Source organism: Grus americana, chromosome 2, assembly GCF_028858705.1.
Source record: "Grus americana isolate bGruAme1 chromosome 2, bGruAme1.mat, whole genome shotgun sequence".
NCBI lineage: Eukaryota > Metazoa > Chordata > Aves > Gruiformes > Gruidae > Grus > Grus americana.
In genome coordinates this window covers 145,888,867-145,912,121 of record NC_072853.1, presented here as the reverse complement: position 1 = coordinate 145,912,121, position 23,255 = coordinate 145,888,867, and the positions used below count along the sequence as shown (strand labels likewise).

Genomic DNA, 23,255 nt, shown 5'->3' with positions numbered 1-23,255 from the left:
CTGCGAGGAACAGATTTCTAAGACATAAAAACTAGTCATATCATTTTATTTAAACATATTAAAGGCAGAAAGCCTGCCAGGATGTGGGCTGGATGAAAAGAATATCAAGGTGTAAAGGAGGATTCCAGAAGATAAGGTGAGTGCAGAAATTTTGCACTGCTTTTAAAACAGAGGTGGTCAGAGGGATTCCCCACACTGGAGACATTTTTTATAGGCGATGAGTTTTAAAAATCATCTCAAATGTAAGAGTCAGCAAAAGAGTTTTTAGAGCCAATTGATAAATATGAACTTCAAAAAATAATCATGACCAGAAGCAGCTCATTTAAGAGTCATAAAGGAACTCAACTCTGATACACTTAAGCCACTAAATGCATGGGTTTTCAATCAATTTGATGCAATTTGTGACTCAGGAAGTTCCTAAATCTACCGATTGTTAAAATCTGGGATGGGACTGTCAAGAGATTTTCTCTTTTGCTCTATTATTTTACACTTTATGGGACTTCTCATATTTATCATAATGTTCCTCATTTCTACATGCTCTGTAGAAAATCACCCATCTGCAGAGCAATGTGGAATGCAGTCGGTAAACCTATGCAGTCCCAGAACTTTAAAAAGCTTTTGCCTTTCTGGAATAGGACCCAGATCAAGATCCGTCTTGATTTTTTGATTCAAGCACCTTTTGTTTTAATAGTTGATGTAATAGAGAATTTGCAGTATTGACTTTGGGCTAAAGCATGTTCATTGATCCAAATTGTTTTTTCAGAACTTCAGTTCTTAAGACTTTTTAAGATGCTTTATGCTGTAATGGAAAAGATTTTGAACCGATAAGGTTTACCAACAGTGTACTGAAAGAAAAAAGGTGGGGTTTTTTGCACAAGAGAAATAAATAAAAACATCTCTTTTTAAAAAGTATTCCTGCTGTGAGATAAAAAGGGAGAAAAACCAAAGTATGCTCCTTTAACATGTAGGTTTTTCATTACTTTTCATTTTTGTTTTACAATAAGCCAGATGATGTTTGGTTCATATCTACAAGAGTTCTAATAGGAACATAATTTAATTTCTGTCTGCTTTATTCTAAAATACTCTTCCCTAAAGATTTAGTTTGTATTACAAAATGACTGAAGACCAGCTGCTATTTTCCATGCTGTAATTTTTCTCCTTAGTTGATACAAGCTTGTATTGTACATATGAAAACAATTAGTAGGGAAACTCCAACAGGCAAAGAATTCCCCAGTCCCATGGGATAGATTTCTGTATCTCTTAGCCAGCTGTGCAACTTGTATAAAATGTCTACCGACTGACACTGCAAAATTAGAATGAAAGGAAACCTCCTACTAGAAAAGTTTCAGGACTGTGTGTGTATGAATAATGTGGATTATTGTACATTTTCAAGTATTAGGAAAATATTATTTTTGCCATGATGTGAATTGGAAAACTGAAGTACAGAGGAAACATGCAGAAAAACTAATTTTTAGACACAGTCCTAAGAGAATTGTCCTGAACCTCTAGAAACATATAATTCTTTCTCTGCTATATTTAAAATGTGGCTATTTCTGACTTCCCAAAACTAACAAATTTGGAACAAATTCTGCAACTTTGAAGCTATTAAAGAAAATGTTAAAAGATTACTTCTTTTAAGGTGTAGAAGATGCAGGTTAATTTCTGTAAAAAGGGGTAAATAAATCAAACATTTACATTTTTCAAAAGCTGTTTCCATATCGTATGATTTATTAAGTCCAAGACTGGATTCCAGCTATCAAGAGGTTTAATTTATCTCTGCATTGGTACTTTTATTACCATTTGAGATCTGATTATCCACTATCTACTTATTGTGCTTATATTGTATCTGCAAATTTTATTTACTTCACTTCTCACTAACTCAAGGTAGTATGCAAATATTGTTGTTTCTTATCTGCTGAAGTTTTCTTCCTTTGATTGTTAATTGTCTTGTTTGGTTGATTGCTCCTACAAGCAAGCACAAAAGCTCAACTATTGTATTTCTTACTGTGCCTAGGAGTCAGATCTTAAATCTCATAAATGCTTTAGAGTCCTGTCCTCTTTTGTGGTCTGTCTTTTCCTCTGCTTTTCTTTTTCTCACAGCTAAAACATCCCTCAACATCTCCATAGCATCTTATTGTCAAAGTGATGAGCATATCTCAGTTTGTCTGGGTTTGTGATCGAAATCTGTGATGTCTTTAGAATTATTCTGAACTAAATATCCATAACATCACAAGTGTGTGGCAGAATTTTGCTAAACCCATAGTCTTGCCTCTTGCATGGCCAGAGGCTAGGATACTAATAAACTCCAAATTTTGGGGGTTTTGCACTGCCATTCCCTTTTTGACGTGCTCTGCCTGAAGTGGAAGGATTAAATCTTGGCTCTTACAGTAATACTTAAGAACATGACTTTGGTTATTAAACATGTATGAAGAATTATTCTATTTGTTACAGTAAATTAAACATACACTGAAATTGTGCTGCTTAATAAGTCAAGCATTTCAGGCTGGATTTTTAACTCAACCTTTTTTTAAGCATGACAGTGCAAAAATTATGTGAGACCTCCAAAGCAAGATCACTGAGTTTAATACATGATGGCAGTTTATAAGTTTACATTTGAGAAAATACACTCTTATGCTATGACATGTGAGACTGGCCTGTGAAGCCTGATGTCTAAATTGCATTTATGCTATTACACAAGCTTTTCTCATTTGTGTTGTTCTTGTCCTTATATATTAGGAAATAATCGGTTCTTCATCTGTTAACTCATAATTATAAAGAAGTAGGAATATGACTGAATTTGCAATTTCTGCATGGAACATGAATCAACACTCGTAATGTCATTTGAAGGCTACAGTTAAGTGGAGTTTAATGGCATAAGGCAATTTTTTTTTGCCCAAGAGGAAAGTGTTTAATAAGGTCATGAGAGTTACATGAATCCCAGATGTGGCACAGTTTCATTGCATTTGTCAGAGGAAGCAAACACGCAATTAGAATGTGATTACAGGTTATTTTAAAGGTTATGTTACTGGTTTTGAATTCACTGCGTGGAGAAGTTAGTATATAGTGTAACAGTAGTGAGGAGATTAAGAACAATGGCTAATTCAAGTATGTTTTTATTTAATCCAAGCTGATTTCACATCTTCCAATGCTGAGCTACAATCCATGTTTAGCTGAATCTTCCGTATACAAACAAACCATTTTCTGAACCCATGAAAATATTCTGTAAGAATGATTGGTAACCAGGGATGCTTGCAAGTTTTAGGAAATCCCAAATCTTTCACCTGAGTAATTTTCTTACATTATATGGGACTTCTTTGGGAATAATGGTGTGGTGGAGAATTAAGTCCTTGTGGAGTGTGACAGCAGAAATCAAACATCAAGACCGTCTTTCCAGATTTCTTGTTTTGTCACTCATCAGGGAAGTACACCCTGCTAATAACATCAACAAGTGTCATTATAACTGTTTCCCTAGGCATCCAGAGTAATTTGCAAAAGCTTTTTTAAAATGTGATTCAGTTAAATATTTATAAAACTTGCATATGTTCCTTACAAAGTGAAACTTTTTGATAAGCATTTATAATTTTAGGGGGGTTTTAATTAATTTTTATAATAAGTCTTGTTAGAAGGTATCAGCCAATAAAACTATAAAAGGCTTCTGTCAGTTGTTGAGTATAACTGCAAATTTACTGCCTGTCTTACAGAGAAGTGGAAATAAATGTTTATTATCAGAAATAACTAATTATGGCTGAGATGATGTTTGTATAATATAGTTATAATTGTAATGTGAATATTGCTAGGCTCAAAAAAACTTGCTATAGACTATGAACAGGCAAATGAAAACCAATTAACTTATAATGTGTTGCATTGTGTAGAATGTGTTGCATTAGCATACTAAATAATGAACATGAATAACTAGTTTCTCTAAGCTTTGATTTAGGTCATGCACCTGCCAACTTCTGCAAAACTTAGCAAATTAAATACAATACATTCTGATTAGTCTCGTGCAACAAAAATTGAACAGTTCATTTGGTATCTCTGGAATGAATTATAGCCTCTTGAAATCATGGAAGTCTTATAGTAATGCCAATAGAAATCACCCAGTGTTTTTTGATTCGTTGGAAAACAGCTTGGGTGTTGACTCTATGCTCAAGGATTTTTCTTATTTGACTATAATGAACCAGAAAGGACTTCTGCAGACAGCCTCGTACAAAGGTGGTTTGCTGAAGCACAACATAAGGAACCCAACTTTGCCAGTAGTATTAGAAGGGTGGTCTCTGTAGGCTGTCTCAAGAATTAGTAGGAACAGAGATTCTACTCCATATCTTTCCCAGGAAGACATTCAGACCCTGTCTTCTTTGATTATTAGTGAAGCCTAGGAGACTTGCTAACTTGGTTAGGCAATATTTTAGGTAGCTAAATACAGATCTCAGTGAACATCTTTTTAAGAAAAGGAAAGGAAAACTTAAAAGATATGACTTGGGAACTGCTGATTCCCAGGCCAGCTCTCTTTCTGCTAATAATTGCTGCTTCTTTTTTATATGTAGCTTTACTGTAAGAGTCTGCGCAGATTTTGAAGGTCAAAGTATTTCAGATGAGATAGGTAAGAAATATTTTATATTCCTATAATTTACTCCGGCCCACTCAATTTCAGATGCATTTTTTTCTTACACCTTGAAAGATGATAGGAGTGAGATTCTCTATATCTATATATAGAGATATAACACAAAGCTTGTATTATTCACTTGAAGGATTTTAAATTCAGTTTAAGCCATTTTCCAAATAAAACCAAGAATGTACCCTGTTGGAGAATGTTCTGTTGAAACTTCATTTACAGATCATACATGTACAGGACTTCTGATGGAAGTATATATAATTCATAACGAATTGTTTACTGTTTTTTCTTTCCATGTGAAATAAATAAATATTTGATTTACTTGTATCCTTTAGTGCTGAAAGGTGAATTGCAATTAGATTCATTGAAACAGAAAGGAGCTGTTAAGAGGACCCTCTTCTTTGATTACCATCAGTCACATCATTACTTCTCCATTGTGATAGAAAGACAGAAACAGCTCCATTGCCAGGACTTTCTTGTTTATCTCAGAGTAAGTTGTTTCAAATATTTTGGACTGTCATCATCATTTGAGTAGTATCAGGGATTTAAAGATAACAATAAAAAAAGGAGCCACTGGAAAAAGAAGAAGAGTTTCCATTGTTCTTAGATGCCAAAATTACAGAAATGTGAGTTAAGAAAAGTGCCATCCGGGTGTCCAGAACATTCTTCTACCTGGGCAAAACTTTTCTATGTAGATCTTTGTCTCATCTTTTGTCAATGTCAGTATAAAAGAAAGACTTCCTTTGAAGAAGAGTGTACAGTTGCTCTATGTACAAATACACTCATTTTGTGCTTTTCTGGAAATTCTGATTAAATACTGCATCTCCTGATACACAAATGCAAGATTGTTCTCCCTATAGTATTCACAGTGGGATAATCAACTAAACACGTTAAATGTCATGCCAATTCAGTTCCAACAGATATTTTAAAGGAGTGTCACCAGCAATATTGGCCTAAAATTCATATATTTAAAAAATATTTTTAGGATATTTTAAAACATTTTTAGAAAAATTAAACCTATGGAACTGAAGTTATGAAGGAGAAAGGGTCATTGGTTACTCACTTGCAGCTGGAATTACCTCAAGCAATTGAAGCAGCTTCCAAGGCTGTTCCTAGAAATGCAGCAGGAGGTGAAATGGAGGTGTCTCAAGCAATATGTAAGGAAGTATCTAGGCAATAAAGGTGGTGGAGTTTTACCATTGCTAATCCATATCAATTCTTTGTTATGGAACAAACCAACAATATTACCTTCACAAATCTACACGTGCCCTCACTCCATTCCGAAAGGAAGGAGAACGGCAGCTGATAGGAGTTAGTTCTGTGTGTCTCTTTTAAACAACTTCGTTTTAGGCTAATGCTTTGAGAAAATTCTGAGTCTACTCAGCTCAGCCAGCTTCTTCCAGATGTGGGGCTGCAAAGGCAATGCGTTCTGGGCATTCTAGTTACTGATGAGTCACTTTGCTTTCCTAATGACATTATATACAGCCAGAATTTGGTCAGTAGCTGTCAAAGAACCTTTACCTTCAATAAAGACTGAAGTCTGAATCTGTTAATCTGAAATAATTACATTAAACCATTGTTTTTTATTATGTGATTGTCACTCACAGGATGAGACAGAATTTCGAGATAAATTATCTCCCATCAATATAAACTTGAATTATAGTTTGGATGAATCCAATTTTGGAGATATCTTGACTGTGAAGCCGATACTGAACTATTACCAGAAAAGCTCCGTAACAGAACAGGTATGAATTTTGCATGCCACATTTTCTGTATATGAACGTGAAAGCATTTACAAACACTGTGTGTCATCTTCCTTAAAACAGAATTTCATGCCCAGAGATTACACAACAAGGATTTAATTCGTTCAAAATGTAAATTGAATATAAATATAGAATCAGGCAGGCCTTTAAAGCATTTCCAAAACTTTATTGCGTTTATAGTTTTGATTGCATTCTAGAATATGTAAGCCAAGTTGCTGTGGGAAAGGGCCTGAAAAATGATATTGTTCTGCTAAGGACAGAGTTGACAGTCTAAATAGTATCCAGCAGTACTCATGTGGAAAGAAACTTACAGAAAGGAGAAAGAGATTAATTCACCAGGGCAGTACTAGTGATATTTAAGACATTTTGTTTAGTTATATTTAAGACATTTGGGTTAGGGATATTTAATGAAGTGATTTGGACTTTGAAGCATGTACTAACTGTATTATATTTTTTTTTATTTTACAACAACGTAGGCTTACATTCTGGTTGACTGCGGGGAGGACAACTTGTGCATTCCTGACTTGCAGCTTTCTGCTGTGCCGTAAGTTAAATAAAATAAATGATGCTGTATATAACAAAATCCAGATACTTCTACCTGCTTTAACAGAACGAAATATATGGAACGCAGTTCTGTTGTTTGTTATAGCTACTCGTTCGTACCTGATTTCCAGATTTTAATTTGCACATCCATTTCATCTAGAAAACCAAGAAATAGAGAAATATACACTTGAAAATGTATCTTTGTCAGACACATTCGTGATGGTTAATGGCTATCATAGAAAATACAGTTTGTAAGTGTTTGTCAGAAGTGATTCTAGTTCTCTGAATGCCAGGAGACATAACAAATTGCTGTTCAAAGGAGATTTTAATTTTGTTTATTTCAGTGTGCCAGTGACTTAACTTGGGGCACAGTTCTCCTCAACTCAGTATTCAATGAAGTAAATGAATCTCAGAAGAATTTCAAAACATGGCAACAATTCCTCCTATGGAGGGAGAAGTATGCCAAGCAGGATAAGTGGGCAGCCTCTGACAGTTATCTGACTCTGTGCCATCAAAGCACGTAGCTGTGAAAGGAAAGGGCACAGTGCCGTTGCAGCTCTCAGGAGATCATCTGCCATTCTTCATTTTACAATGGGCATAAGGGGAAAGCTGGAATCCCACCACCTTTGTGCCCTCCAGAAAACAATGCTGATGGGACCCCTGTGGCAAGTAATTTCTCCACTAGATACTTCTTTCTGGTTAGAAAGTCGGCAGGCTGTGAAATTTTATACCACTAACTTTCAAATTCTGCAGTAGTCCACTTTGATTGCCCATGGTGGTGTTTTCTCTTGGCCTCTTTCCTACTCAAATGCTGGCATACTTTTCCATGGGGTCACTTTTTATGGAAAATGTTTTATTGTGTGTTCACAGAATATTTTCCTGAACAGATGCTATGAGAGCAAAGTGTCCTGCTTTATTCATACGTTTATTCATGCATGTTTTAACACCTGACAAGTAGTATGTTCTATATAGAGATAAAGATCAGCTCATAATTGGAGAAGAAAACTGTGTCATGCTCATAATAAATCCAAGGAATGATGGGGAAGGAGCCTATGAAGCTGAGCTACATATAAAGATTCCACCTGAAGCAGATTACACGGGGGTTGAACGCAACAACAAGGTAAATGAAAATCAAAATATTAGTGCTAATAAAGCAGAAGAACTAAGAACAATGTTAACCTACATAGGCTATACCAGCTGAAAGCAGCAAGTAAAGAGGTGCCTCTTAGGAGGGGAGATTGCATGAAGACTCAGCTACCTGTGCTCACACAGTCCAGGCTAAAGAGTAGCCATGTCACTAGAAGATGGGAAGGTCAGGACTATTCTGTTCAGAGCCAGCTCAGATCCAGCTCCTTGATATTAATTTAGTTATAAATTAAATAACCACACAAATACTGTCACGTTTCTCCTAGGGCTAGAGGTATTCACATCATTCAGATTTTGAACCAGTAAACCCTACCAGTAGCACGGAATGATAGTGCAGAATCCCCTGAGTGCTTCCAACCCTGGATCCCATGGTGGTACCAGCTCTCAGTCAGAATTAATGAGCCCTCCCGAACCCCAGACACTTGAACACCTCTGTCTTGTGCTCCCAGCACACCAATGTTTTACCATTATTAAGGGTATCCCAGTCTCTGATATCTGGAATAGTTGGACGTTAACTGGAGTATAAACTTAGCAAAGTTGATTTCCCTTCTAGTCAATTATTTTATCTTATGGATAGGCCAAAAAAGCAGTTATAATATAAAATGTGCCACTGTTCACAGAAGGACTAATGTTGACTGAAGTCCTGCTGAGCTGTACTGAACATAAAGTGTTTCCTTTTTGGGTCTGTTTGTTTTTTAAGGGCAAAGATGAAACACTATCTTGCAAACAAGCAGAGTGTTCATGTATTCTCTGTTGGATAGCAAGCCTGAATCGGCTCATCTGCACATAAATCTCCCAAGCTGTTGCAACATGAGCTTGCTTTTTTCTGTCGGTCCCTGGAATGTTCAGAAGGGCCTCAAGGGTGAAAGTGGGAGAAAGCAAGTTTATTTCTTTTCAAAAGGCAAATGTTTTTAAGGAAGTTGAAAGTAACTTACAAGGTATTTCCTTATTCTCCTTCTATCAGTGTCTTTATTAATGGCCTTTTAACCCAGTTTGAAAAAAATGACAAGAATTAATGATGTCACCAAAGATGAGAATATGAAAATTCTCTGCAACCTCACTTTATTTGTACATATATTTGTACACAAAACAAATAAGCAAAGACACCAGCCTCTTTCTATTGTCTATTCCTTTTGTTGTCTTAGCATAGCCTCTGTTTTTTCGAACTGTGATCCACAAAACTTAACTTCTCTTTAATATACTACACCTGGTTAAATTTTTCCTTTGTTGCTCTTTGAGAATCTTTGGCTGTTCTTTTGGCCATTACCAAGGATGTCAGGGGAGGCACTTATTCCAAAACTCACAGCTCTTATTAGCACATATCTGTCTTTTGGACTGGACAGAAATCACTCTGGGCTTTTCATTACTTTAGGAAAAATTAAATTTTATAGTGCCAGCAGGGTAGACTTACGGGAAAGGAAGGAAGGAAAAAAGAGGTGAGAGATTCTGGTGCTTTGGAAGAATAAGGAGAAGCTAGAACAGGTTGGGAAAGAGTGTTAATATTCTTTTTCTTTAAAAAATATTTTTTTAAAAGCCCAGGAAATGTAATGCTTTTTTTTTTTCATTTTCTTCAGATTTTGTGGAAGATAAAGTACATTTTTGACAACTCCAGTTCTGAATCCTGCTGGATTTGTAGAAAAATTGCCTTCATTTTGCCCACATTTACTTAGTTCACTTCAACATATAATTTATTTCATATTCTCTTACTTTTCTTACTTACTTCATTCAAAGAGATGTCATTATGTTTTTTCTGAGAAGGATCAAAACATTAGTCCCACTATCTACATCATTCTTAGTGTCTTCCCTTCTGCATTGCAGGTACAGTTTTCAGAAGGATTACAAATGGTACTGAAAGCGAGTTCATTCTTTCTATTGTTTTTAAACTGTAAATGTGTATTTTTTAAAACCTATGGTCTTCATGATATTACGGTTCCATTAGATAAACTAAAAAACTCACTTTTAAGTGCATTTGGAAAAGAAACAGATATTGTCATTTTCTTCAAAAAGACAAAGCTAAAACTTGCTGGCGTTTAACTGCTGGTGGAGGATGGCTCTTGGATGTATTCCGTTGCTTTTCTGTACTGCCATATGTCACCTAAAACTGCTGTGAACATGACAAAGAATATACAATCTTTGAAATTTAAAAAGAAATTTTAGACACATTTTTAAACTCAAACATTCATTTATATCCTTCCTGTTCTCTCATTTAATTCATTCTGTCTAAATGTACAAATTAAGTAATTTGACCACTCACAGCAAGAATTAGTAGGTTTTTTCAGGTTTTTTTCCCCAGAATGATCAGAATCCTAGGTATCAGAGGTTCATGTGTTACCAGGATGATCAAATTCATATGGATCATAGTATAAATGAGTATAAATTAAAGAGAGACTCAATTAATTCAAACTATAGGGCTTTAAAAATATGTTAATTTGAACCAGTTGACAAGAACACAGAAGAAATTATCAGTGGTATGCAGTAAACACTGGAGTATAAGGAATAAAGGTGTCTCAGTCTGTGGGTACTTTGAGGCATGGACCATAGATTAAAATTAACATTTTGCTATCAAGATCTCACTTCTTATTCTTCTGTTTGCAGCACACCCTGCCAATGGGTCATCTGTGACAGCTCCTGAAATGTACTTGATTTAATATAGAGTAATTTCAGCAGACAGGTGGATTTGTGGTAGAGTCTATTGTAATCATGCTCTTAAAGCTCTGCATCTAAGGATTTCATTGATACTTTGATGTATCCATGTTTATGGTCCTCTGTGTAGCTGTTTTTCTCCAAACTGCAGAATTCCTTATATTCAGGCAGAGATAATACTCACCTCAGAGCCAACAAAACAGGTAGACTGAGAGCAGAATAAATGAAATGTAACGAGCTGAAAAAATCACTTGATACATTTCTGATGGAACTGAAAAGTCTTTAGAATCAAATCATTCTATTATGCTGCCATCATATCAAAGTAACTATACTCATAGAGGATATTAGGCTACTTTATTATGGGGTTACTCTGGATTTAGTCTGTCTAACAGAGAAACAAATATGTCCCTTCAGTGCTTCCTGTCCAACCGGATTTTTTTGGAACAATTTATTGGGTTATTCTATATCATTTGAATTACACTCAGAAAGTGTTAAAGTCAACTGAAAATTCACTTGCCTTCTACCTCTTCCTTTCAGCTTTGTGGAATACAATGTTTGACCTGCCTCACTTGTCATTATCTTGTTATCTCAGGCCTGATTCTCTAGCGTATTGTACATAGACTGTGCGACCTTATCAAAAGAGCAGAAAATAAGACTGGAAGATTGATCAAGGAAAGAGCAGAGCTGTTCTACTCTGCAGCCTGTTGTGCTTAACTATTCTGGCATCAATTAGTAATTCATCGCTAAGACCACCAGCAGGAGTTTCAAGTTTGTAGGCTGCCTGGACTACTGAAAGCATCCAATCATTTTCTAGTTAAAATGCACCCTGGGAGCACATGTGTTAATTGTTGGGGTTTTGCTTCTGCTCAGGACTGCCAAAAGACCATGTGTTGCTATGAAAATATAAATTGCTACCAGTGGCAGGTAGAAGGGGTTTGTGGCAAAATCTTCCATCTGGCTGAGCTACATATGAACTCAATGATACTGACAATAGTAGGTATATCAGTTTCTGCTCTTGCTTGATTCCTTCCTGGTTTTAATTTTCCTGTTTTGCACTTAATCACCTCGAAAAGGTGATCAGTGAAAAAACAAAGGGAATAAATCTCAGTATTGAAGAAATTCTATGACAGCTGACCCTTTGTCACATCTTTATGCTGCACAAATTAGCTTTTGTGATGGTGGTCATATAAATTCTGTGCCACTAATCATTTTCAGTCTAAGAGCATAGCTTCCAAATTGCAGAAAACCTACTCAAACTACTCTATTTGCTCAGCCTTTGAGGGACAAAAAATGTGTGATAAGTGCTGATTTACTCTGTGCTGGTTTATGGTACAGCATTGATAAAGAAACTGCAAAGTATCACATATAGATGAGTATTTATTTTCTAACATTTAGACCTCAATTTCACACACACCCAAAGCAAAAATAAAACTATAAACCCACACATCAAGCTAAAATGAACTGTTTTCCAGAGAAGTTTGGTTTCAACTGTGTTTATACCCTCTTTTCTTCTATCTGTTGCTTCCCACCTCTAATTAACCAGCTGGAAAGTGTGTAAAAATCCCCTTCTCCTGACCTTAGAGAGACTTAGAAAGGCTGTTACTGCACTGGTCATGCTATGTAACAAACTTTGTTTCCTCCTAGCAAATCGTAGAAGTGTCAGTATAGGATGAGGTGTGTACTGAGGACATGCTTCACATGGGCTCATTTTAGGACATGCCCTATATTTTCTTTTAATCTCAGGAAATGATAAGATCAGCACGTCCATACTGTCTTTTACAGATAGGAATGAATTGGTAGTCAGTGGTCTGGAGATTTCCCAGGTGTTTTTACATAAAGAGCATGACCTTGCACGTATTGCTTAATCTGTGAAGGTCACAAATGAGATGAAAGGTAGTGGGAGAGCCTTACAGCAACAACTAGCTGCATCCTGCTTTAACAAAGCTGGTTTACTTCTGCATGTATATGGAATTATTTTCTTTTATTGAGTATGCCAGAGAGGAAAACAGGGAAAAAAACCCATTTTGTTGCTTTGTCCTACCCTGTATCTCCTAACTGCTTCTATAACTGTCCCTCTCTTTATACAGTCTGTTTTGTATACAGATGATACAACTAGTAATAAAGACTATAAAGGGCTGAAAGAAAAAAGAAAACATTTTGCATTAAGAGCTGTAGAGGGATATTATATTAGTGAATTCTCCAAGTTATCCACTAAAACTGCCTGAGAAATGTTAAGTACAAACTGCACTTTGAAAAATAGTTGCTGGAAAAAGTTAAATTACTTATTGCCATAAACAACAAACACCTTAATTTCTGATAATGTGAAAATCTATTTTCTTTGTTGCTAAATTATAAACACAGCTAACAGATTATGTTTTTAAAGTATTTAATGTTCTAAGTACTTTACCATAGGTTGGAAAATGAAGTTCTAGACTTGGTCCATAATAAAGTTCTGCCAATGCCAGAATTTCACTACAGAGACTTCTAGTGATGGATAATAATACAACTATTGCAATTAGTGTGAGGCCTATTCTCCTCACTCAGTTTTGCCTGCTCTTTTTTTCTCAGTTGAGTCATTATGGCTGTAGGAGTGATTCACAACAACAAAACAGTATGTTAAAACTAGAAATAGAGTGATCTCATCATGGGTCTTAGGGTACTGGGAAACTTTACTGTTTGTTTTTCCCCAGCATCAGTTTTCCCCTGTTGTCTGACAATAAGCAATTAAATGTGTTGATAGTGCACTGAGCAGGTGTCTGCAATGAAAAGAAATGTCACAGTCAAAAAGGCATCATTTTCCCAACTGGATACATTTCACTGTGATCTCTGACCTCCATATTGGTGTCCTTTTGTTACAGGCACTGCGTGTATTGAGCTGTGATTACAAGATGGAAAATGAAACTAGAATGGTGGTTTGTGATCTTGGGAACCCCATGGTGGCTGGTGCAAACGTAAGGGAAAACCAGATGCATTTCCTCATTTTTATCTAATTGAATTTTAAAGGGGAGCAAATGGAAAACTATTCAATTAGCAGAATGTGTCCCAATAAGCAACACCTAAACCAGATTATTTACTTGGACAGGAAATTGTTGGTGTAATAAGAGGCAGAACTGTGCTTCTAAAAAAACCTAAAAATTTCTTGTTCTAGAAGATTAATGATGCTAGAGTCTGTATTTTATTTCACTTACTCCAAAGAAAATGAGTGACTCAATTTGTCACAGAAGTTGCACTAGTATAATGAGAAGAGAATCCAAGTCCGTAATGTGATCTGTTTATTTCTCCCTTTTATTATTCTTTCTATTTAAGATATGTTTAGTAAATGACAGCTTCTTCAGCCTGATTCTCATCTCGAGTGCATAAGGGTTGTCTTATCAGTTTATATCATGATTTATATCCATGAAAATGTGGTTGGACCCAAGTTTTCTTTCAAGTTATTAATGTCATTCTGAACATTTTCCTAAGACAGCTATTCATAAATCATAGTACGCATTAGATGAAACATTCGTAGCATTGTTTTTAGACAAAAGTGGAACTGAATAATGACTGGTGATGGACAGCAGATAAGGATTAAACAGGTTTGGAGATAAAAAAAGTGCTACCCATTCCACAGTTGTCATCACTTGTCCCTGTTTCATGACAAAACAGTTCAGGGCATGCCCAGAAGTGTTGAACCCAGAAATGTTCAGCCATGGATGCCCTTGCAGAGGACTTCTAGCGCTGCTCATAAGTTCATCAATGCTATGAATATTTAACTAAAACCAAATAATCAAAGCTTTTATACCTAGAAAAAAAGCTGTCCTAATAAAAATGAAGCAGTTATCAGCATGAACATACATGAGGTATTAACAACAGCTTTTAATTGAAAACTGCCACTGTTTGCATTTCATATTGGGCCTGGGGCTTTGCAAAGAAACCAAAGCAAATCTCTCCTTAGTATTGTCCAAATCCCTAGTAAGTTAAGGATTGTCCTATGGAAGATCAATATTTCACTCTTCAGACTCTCTATAGAGGGTTGTTTTCCTGGCCTCCTATGATCTTGAAGCATTTGCTGTCTGACCCTCTATAAAAGAACCAAATGGGCCATATGATAGAAGACTGGCACTAGAATAAGCTTGTTTGAATCATAGCATTAGCTTCAGATCAGTGTCAGAGCTTTTGAAAGTGAATGTGAGACCAGGTGTCTCATACAGTCATCTGCCTTCATGGTCACGAGCAGTCCTAGATAGACTCTTTGGGATTGCAAGGAGCTAGAAACCATTGAAAAATTAACTCCAGGTGATGGACCTACTGGGAGCAGGAACCTGCCTGGTGAGGATACTCCTCTGTAGAACTACTGTGAACAAGAAGTCTGAAGGGGGTGCTATAAACCTTTTCTGGGAAGGACATTGCACTAAGGCAGCAGACTGAAAAGATATTGGACTCAACGAGTATAGAGAAGAGGGCTAAAAGGTTTTGTAGTTTTTGTTTTATTGTACTAAATGAAACTCCTAAAAAGCAAGAGTAATTGAAAACATTTCTGAGGAATGGGAGGCAATGATGGGCTGAAGCACTAGCTAAATCCCAAGTCAAGGTAGATAATTTCTCATATCAGAAAGCCAACAAATTTAGATATCTGCCTAGTGGCTTCCTGGTCAGTCTCATGGCAGAACTATGTTCTCAAGATACAGACAAAAGTGGACACAAATCCTGTGGATGATTGGGGTGCAGTGAAGGGGGAAGGACATGGGTTTGGAAGAGAAGAGGAAGACTAAACACAAGAAACACTAACGTATATCAAACTAGGAGCAAATCTTTGTGATTTGCATATTGTCATAAACATCAGCAATGGAAAGGTCTGAGTGTGGAGGTATTAGACTACACCACTTCATACTCTTCCCTTTGAATCTAAAGCCCTGTTTCCACATCATCCTTGACCCAAAAAGCCAGCAGTATGAATACATCAATAATGCTATTTGGTGGTCACTAAAGCAGTGCTACTCTCACCCAACTTATGAATTCTCACAGCATAACTAACCCTGGTTTTCTTCAGTATCAGCTCTAGGGCTGCCATAAATGCATTGTTGCCAAATATTCCTAAGCAAAATACTTCATAAAGAGACACTTAAAAGTAGCAGAATAGAACAGCAGGACTCATAACATGTTTAAGGATATTCTGGATTACAACAAAAGAATCCAACCCTTGAAAATTAAGGCATATGAAATTAGAGCATTACCAAGCCAGATGGCAAAAGTGTTTGATTATAGTAAGTGAAAGCTTAAAGCCTAACTTTATCTTTGAAACCAGCTCTCCTGGAAGCTTAGTAAAGGTGAAAGGACTTGAGCTTTTTCAGTCCAAATGTATTTGTGATGGCAAATGTACTTCCAACAGCAAAATACCAGCCCTTTGTACAAATTGCATAAATCACGGAAGGCTGCTCTGATCCATTTCCAGTTTTGCAAAACAATTCTGCTCTGGCAGAAGATCAGTTATTCTCAAAATATTCAGTCAGAAAGGGACTCTTCGTGGAAGTTGTGAGGGAGTGGGGAGGGAGGGTTAGGACAAAATAAAACATTGCTAAAACTCTTAACTATTGAGTCACTGTAATGACTTTTCAGCACCCTGAAATCCTAGAATTCTTGAACTCTTTAAGATCAACTTCTGAGTATGAGGGTTATGTCAGGATTTTGTGATATAACCCATGGAATATTACTGCAGCAGGCTACAGACTTGTCTGACGCTTCACATCTTCAAAATGTGTTGTTATCATCAAAATTGGTATCTCTCTGACTTTTTGAAAATCTGTAATCTTAAAATCATTTACTGGCCTCAAAATTTACTTAATCTTTTTAGTAATATCTTTGTGGTTAAAAAAAGATAAAAAGGTAAAAAAGAAGATAAAAAGAAATGGGAAGGAAAATCACAACACGATATGGCCCAGAATGCAAAATAAATGTCTGTGATACCATCTGACTGGCAAAGAGTGCTCAAAGTACTTATTTATGACACTGAAATGGATCACGCTGGCAAGCTTCCTAATGCCTGTTCAGCGGCCTTAGCAAGTGAGATGTAGGTTTTTTTATAAATTCTGGTTGAAAAATTTGGAAGCTAATAGAAATTAGTAGAAAAAAGGTTAGAAGACTGGGAGGCTTGGAAGATCTCACCTATTTCTTGGTAGGTGATTCTTCAAGAACACAGAGGCTTTATTTTCACATGCACTGCAAGACACTTCAAAAAAAGCTAGTCCTCTGTCTCCCAGCATTCTCCTAGGTCCTGTTGAACATAATAACAGATTAAAGCTTATCAGTAATAGCAGAAATGTCATATATTGCAAAGATACATGATGTTACTAACGTGGCAAATAATGCAATTTTAATGAAACTAACTTCACTTGGAGAATTTTAAATAAAATTAAACTATTCTGACAAAATGAATGTCCTACTAAAATAAGGAAGATGAGTGATTGCTAAGTTACAAGCTCAAGCAAATTCAACTCCTTTGGCTTCAGCGGATTTTCAGCAAGGGCATGTGAGCATCTTTGCCCCATTATTAGTAGCAGTGTCAAGGGCTACTTGACAGTAATAAAGTCATATGACCATACAAAGGCAATATCTGCAGTTTATTAGACTGGTACGGTAGGAGTGTGTTTCAGTATTAAATAAGGGATTAAGCCTCAGGGGTATAATAGATCATCAGAACTGCTGTTCATGTCTGCTGTCTCTGAGGAAAATTTTATCTTTGGTTCGTCAAATCTTTATTTCGCTGTAAGTGGAAACAAATTTATATAGATTGATTAGTAAAAACAGTAAGAGAAATGCTGAATTCAATATTTGGAATTTTTTGTCTCAAAGATTAAAAAAATTATGTTCTGTTTTTAAAGGTGAGTGAAATATCAATACAGTTGTTAAAATCATCTCTAAAAAGTGGTCTTAAAAATAGCTTACATCTCTATTCCAAGTCAGCTATTCAGCTTTTGTTTATTTTAATGAGCATTATCTTTTTTTTTGATTTTACTTCCAAAAAGAGAAATTATTTTTAACTACAACATTTAAATGGTCGGAATTCAAAGATTTGAACTTGCTATTTCTTTTATGATGACAATATTGCTGTCAGCATAGGACAACTGAAAGAAGTAATTGAAACGTTGGCTAAGTCTCATTCTGGAGATGTATTAAGGTTCAGTGATGCACCACTGCAAATGAGGAAAGGAGGAGAATCAAATGAAAATTTAAAAAAAAAATGTTTGGGAAAAAGGAATTGCTTAAACATCTGAAATGACACCCACAGAGGAAAATGGCTCTTCTTCAGTCATGTTGAATCTACACCCCAAACATAAAACTCTACCTTGTTTTGTTCCTTTTCTGTTGCTGACAATGCTAGCTTAAGTATGTTAAGGAAAATATGCCAAGCAGACAACTCTTTTTTTTTTTTTTTTTTCCCCCCTCCTGTAATCTAGTCAGATATTGGCAGAGATGAAGGAATGATGTCCTCATTTCCTAATGCCTTCTGATGAATTTCTCAGGAAGATTGTTTCTCCACATGGAGAATATAGCTATATGTAACCATCCTTTTTTAAAAAATGAAAGCAGGGGAGGTAGAAGCGAACGAGAAGTTGTACAAGATTACAGGCTATAGACCTTGCTGTCAGTCTCAATGCAAAATTGACATTTGAAAAATTACCAGATTCAAAACAGGTGCAGTTGGAATTAGGCAATTAAAAAAATTAATTTAAACATTGCAGTACAATTTTATTAATTAACATGGAGGGCAGATGGCACATCCCCCTGCTGCCCTGCCACTTACATACTGGGGCTGCAAATATGTTCAACAAGAGGGTTACAGAGACCCCACCATACGCTATTGTATATTCCTTCTTTAGTTAGCCCTGCAATTCCATTCTCTCTTTGGAATTAACTTGTTCTGCTTTACTCCATGCCCTTCTTGCAAAGCAAATGGGAATCATCAGAGGGAGGAAGCAAGGTCTGCATAGACACAGTGGAAGCCCTTATCTCCTACAGTTTGGGGAACTGTGTGTTTTGCCCTGTATCTTCTGTCCTCTCACACTGCAAGTTGTGGCAAACTGAACGGCAAACGTAACTTTGAAGTTGTATTCCTCTTAACTGAACTATGGCTCCCAGAAGCTACAATGGAAAAACTCAAACCAAATCAAACTAAAACATCAAGCTGCTGCTAATTTAGCCTCTAGAAGAAAAACAGTCAGCTCCGCAACACCTAAAGCATGCAGGACACCTGGACAAAGGCATGCAGGGATGAGAGGTGCCAGACAGCTATTACTTTCTTTTGGCTTGGTAAAGTAAAGCAAAAACTGTCTGGATGAAGAAGGGCCCACCGCTGTGTTCTTGGAAGTATGCTTCTCTGTTCCTCTTGATCTTTCCTCTGTCCAGCCAAGTTTTCCATCTGGTGATATGAACAGGCAGGATGGTATTTTTTCCTGAAAACAGCTAAATGATATTATTTCATACTAATTTTAAGAAGTAACAGTATCCTATACAAATCTGTGAAATGCAATGTTGAACAGTACTGCTTTCTCGATAAGGAAAGATCAAACCATTTTTAGTAACCTATTGTTTTTTTTCTTTCTCAGTTTTCTACAGGCATTCGATTTTCTGTTCAGCATTTTGAAAATGCAGATTTCAGCATCAATTTTGAGCTGCAAATAAAAAGGTTAGATGTTTTATCATGAGTATGGTTATTTAAATTCTGAATTCATATTGATACCTGGAGTTTAATATATTAAGAAGGTCACTCTAACTCTTCAGTGTCAGTATTTATTTCACAGGCTTTCCTATGGTAGCTTTCTTCAGGAGGATTTGTGGAGTTGGAGTCTTGTTAGCTTTTAGCAAAATCAGTCATAGAGTTATTCTGAGGATTTTATTTTGTTAAAATTCAGGGTAACTCATTTTGGTCAGTGGTCCAAGGATCTTCCACAGATTTGTCAAATTTGCACTTAGTTCTCTGCTTCAGGACTAATGAACAGTGATCACTTTGTAAAAAAGTTCTGTATTTAAAAACATATCATGCTCTGAAGAAAAAAAAAGACATGCTACTTCTTCACAACAATTTAGAAAATAGAGGGAGACCAGTTAAAATCTGCTCAACAGATTTACTGGCATGAAGAGAGAAAGCCTTTTCAGTTTGATGCAGGTGAACCCTTGTCATTTTTCCATTAGTTTTCTCCACGTTTGTGGGGCTGAAATATTACTGCTGGAGAATCTTCTGTTTTATGCTGTGCAGTACTTCCTCCACAGGGACAAAAAACCACAAGACGAGCTGGGTTAGGATAACAGCAAGAACAAACCTGAGACTTTTTCAGTAGGTGGCAGGGCTCCTGCTTCATCTGTCCTCATTAAATACACACTGGAGTTCCTGATGGGGCCCTCCCTGCCCCGACACAGAGACTTAATTGCTAATGTCTGGCCTTTAATGAGAGCCTTGATCATGTTCACTATGATAAATAACTGAGACATTTTAAATGTTTAAGTCATGTTTTCAGAATGTAACCCCTGAAGGAAAGGACATGTAGAAACTCGGGAAGGGCACAGCAATGCCACAGAAGACAATGAGGTGCCTGGTCAGGCCTCAGCCCTCTCCCAGGGGTCTGGCTGGAGAGCTGGAGACCATGCAAAGCTGGGCATGGGCTCCTCCAGAGAGAGATACAAGATACAATGTCTAGCTTGTAGGTCCTCTGTCTGTAACACCGTTCACTGTCAGGTCATTAATGCAAGCAATACAGTTTTAAATGGGTATCAGAGGCTCTCGGCACTACCCTTTTCATGCTGTGAAATCAGGGAGATTCAGAGCTTTTTGGGTAGCTAGATCTTTCTAGGTAATAACAGTTGAAGGTAGGTCATTTTTGTAGAAAAAGTGACAAGTCTGAATTTCAGGAGATAGCAACATATCACACTTCCTCCATGAGTGTGACTCAGTAAAATGCAAAGGGAGGAAATCTGTTGGGCCACCAAAAAGGACAGTTTCCACAAATCCACCATCAAAATGGTGAAGAGCATCCAGCTACTTTAAAAAAAGAAAAAGTAAACCTTCTTGCATAGGGAATGTACGCTACAGTTAAAACTCACTGCTTTATGCATTCCTTATCAAGCAGCACTACAGTTTGTGCATTTCTATATACTTAGTGAACAGGTAAAACAGTCTTAAAAGAAAAAGGAAACAGAAGTCCATAAGGCAGAAAGAGGAAATTATGGAACTGGAAGGAAAGGGAAGCAAAGAGCACATCTGAATTTCTGTCCTGGTCTGAGTTATTCAAAAGAGAAAGCTTAATTTACTCCAAAACATCAAGTGGAAATTAAATGTTTTGGTTTGCAAGACTGAAGTTCCTTACTTGTAGGAAATAAGCAAGAGGCTGAGTAGTGTCTTGAAATCTGATTCCTTTTCTGATGTGGATTTTGCTAGGCAATTATATACCCCTTAGAGAGGTAGATGTTGTGGCACTTTTATTTAAACTATTTTCGTCTCTACAAAATACCATAAAGCACAAACAAGATTTGAATACCAAATATATATGATCAAAATCTGTATTTTAACTCTATGGAAAGTATTACCATTATACAAACTGGACAGCAGCTTATTCTAACACATTAGTGGTATAGTCATTTTTATACTTTAGGCAATTTTTGTACTCAAAGCAATGGCTATGGAGCATTACATCAAAACTTCAAATGAGGGGAATCTGTATTAGTTTACAAACAAATTAGAGCTGCTCCTAATTTTAGCAATCTGTAACCAGAAAGCCTGGATCAAAGCAGTATTGCCCTTTACTCCTCAGGAGTCAGTCACTGGGAATGCTGGCCTCCTCTGAATGTTTCCATTTGACTGATGCTACCCAGATGTGATAACAGTAAACTGTGACAGCAATAGAAACTTAGTCTCCATGAAACAAGGAAGTACTTCCACACTTACTTGGAAAAAACCTCCAAACTTAGTATTGTTAATCCCATAATTAAATAAATTTTAAGACTGTAATTATTTATCTTCACTATCTTCATGAATTTGAACCTGCAAACCTTTCTTTACATGAATGAGCTATAGTCATAGGAATGGCCTTTTGAAGTAAGAGAAGCTACCTTTATTACTAAGGATTTGCAATAAGAAAAGACAATAAAATCAGTGACAGCACTAGGCTTTAAACATAGGGATCTGTTTTCACTGCTAAGTGGGATTAAGGGTGTAAACAATCTCTGGATAGGAGAGAGGAGGAAAAAAAAGGTAAAGAAACAGTTTATTTTAGCTGTTTTTCTTCAGAAACTCTGTCATACAGAAGTCACAAGTTTGGAGATTCATAAAAGTAAATTTTATTATAACAAAGCCTGTCTTGTTCATTAACACTGCCTTCCTCCAATGCAGGAAACACCCTTGTATTCTATTAAGATACTCCTATCCATACAGATAGCCAAGTTGAACAAGGCAATTTACATGATATTCTGAGCTAAATAAATCTGTATCATCATATTCATGCATAGGATTCTTGAAAGGAAGCTTGAGTTGATTATATTATTAAACATGTGATGATGTCAAATAATAAAAACTTAAACACCAGAGTCCTACAAGACTGAGGAGTGGCAAAGGCAAGCCTGTGCTGTAGTATGTCCAATGGCATCGCTTTCTAATTGTAGGCCTTGTGGTATTCTAACTCTGTGGTATCTAGAGTTCTGCTAAATAACCTTTTTTAAACCTTTTCCAGTTCTAACAAGATTAATCCCACCAGCAATTTGGTCAACCTCCATATCAACATCAGTGCTATGGCTCAAGTACAGATCAGAGGGTAAGTATTCAACCATTTCAATTCATAACGATAACTAATTTTTGTATTGAATCTTTCCACATATAATAATCACGTGTAGTGAATCTTTTGACATATTATAATCCCAAATGCCTTATCCACGAAGAACACCTGAGAATTCCCAAGGAATCTCACCCCTGCAAGACTTGCAGGATGGAGCTTACCAGGTCACGTGGGGCAGGACTGCCCACATGGACTCCAATAAACTTACTGAGTGTCTGTGCAAATGCAGCGCACTGTAGAATCCCACATTGTAGTAACACCAGTCAGAGCCAACATTTTATTTGGGCATTCAAATTGTGTATGGATGTTACTAGTACCAAATGCCTGTTCATATGTGTAGGTCTGCATGTGCAACCACTTAGGCACTTAATTCTGAATACCAAAGCAGAATCTGCTGCTTTTATGGCTGGAATGATGAAACACATAATGGCAAGGCATATACTAACAGAGAGCAGAGTGAGGCCTTTGGAGAAAGGATGAATAATGAATGAGCTATGACAAGAGATCAACCAGCTACTACTGTAAGAGTCTTACATTTCCACCTCAAGCAGGTGTCTATCCACTGACACAAGGGATACCGAAACTAAACAAGCACAGGATATGATCAAAGATGATTATTTCTATCTCTGTTTTCACATACAGCCTGGTTTCGGAAACTATAAAATGCAATTAGGTGATAAGAATCTCAGACAACCCAGTAAAAATCTTGGAACTAGACTTCTATCCTGGCATCCTGGAGGAAGCTGGCAG

The 23,255-nt window shown here is 36.5% G+C and overlaps 1 protein-coding gene across 4 annotated transcripts in view; it reads left to right on the top strand.

Annotated features, from left to right (window-relative positions):
- The window catches only part of ITGA8 (integrin subunit alpha 8), a 111,189-nt gene that overhangs the window by 48,004 nt on the left and 39,930 nt on the right, over nt 1-23,255 (top strand). For all 4 annotated transcript variants that reach the window (XM_054816426.1, XM_054816427.1, XM_054816425.1 and 1 more), the window contains 8 exons: nt 4,545-4,600; nt 4,948-5,102; nt 6,220-6,357; nt 6,852-6,919; nt 7,891-8,038; nt 13,566-13,658; nt 19,290-19,369; nt 22,404-22,484. In XM_054816426.1, coding sequence (XP_054672401.1) covers nt 4,545-4,600; nt 4,948-5,102; nt 6,220-6,357; nt 6,852-6,919; nt 7,891-8,038; nt 13,566-13,658; nt 19,290-19,369; nt 22,404-22,484 — 819 coding nt within the window. The remainder of the gene's footprint in view (nt 1-4,544; nt 4,601-4,947; nt 5,103-6,219; nt 6,358-6,851; nt 6,920-7,890; nt 8,039-13,565; nt 13,659-19,289; nt 19,370-22,403; nt 22,485-23,255) is intronic.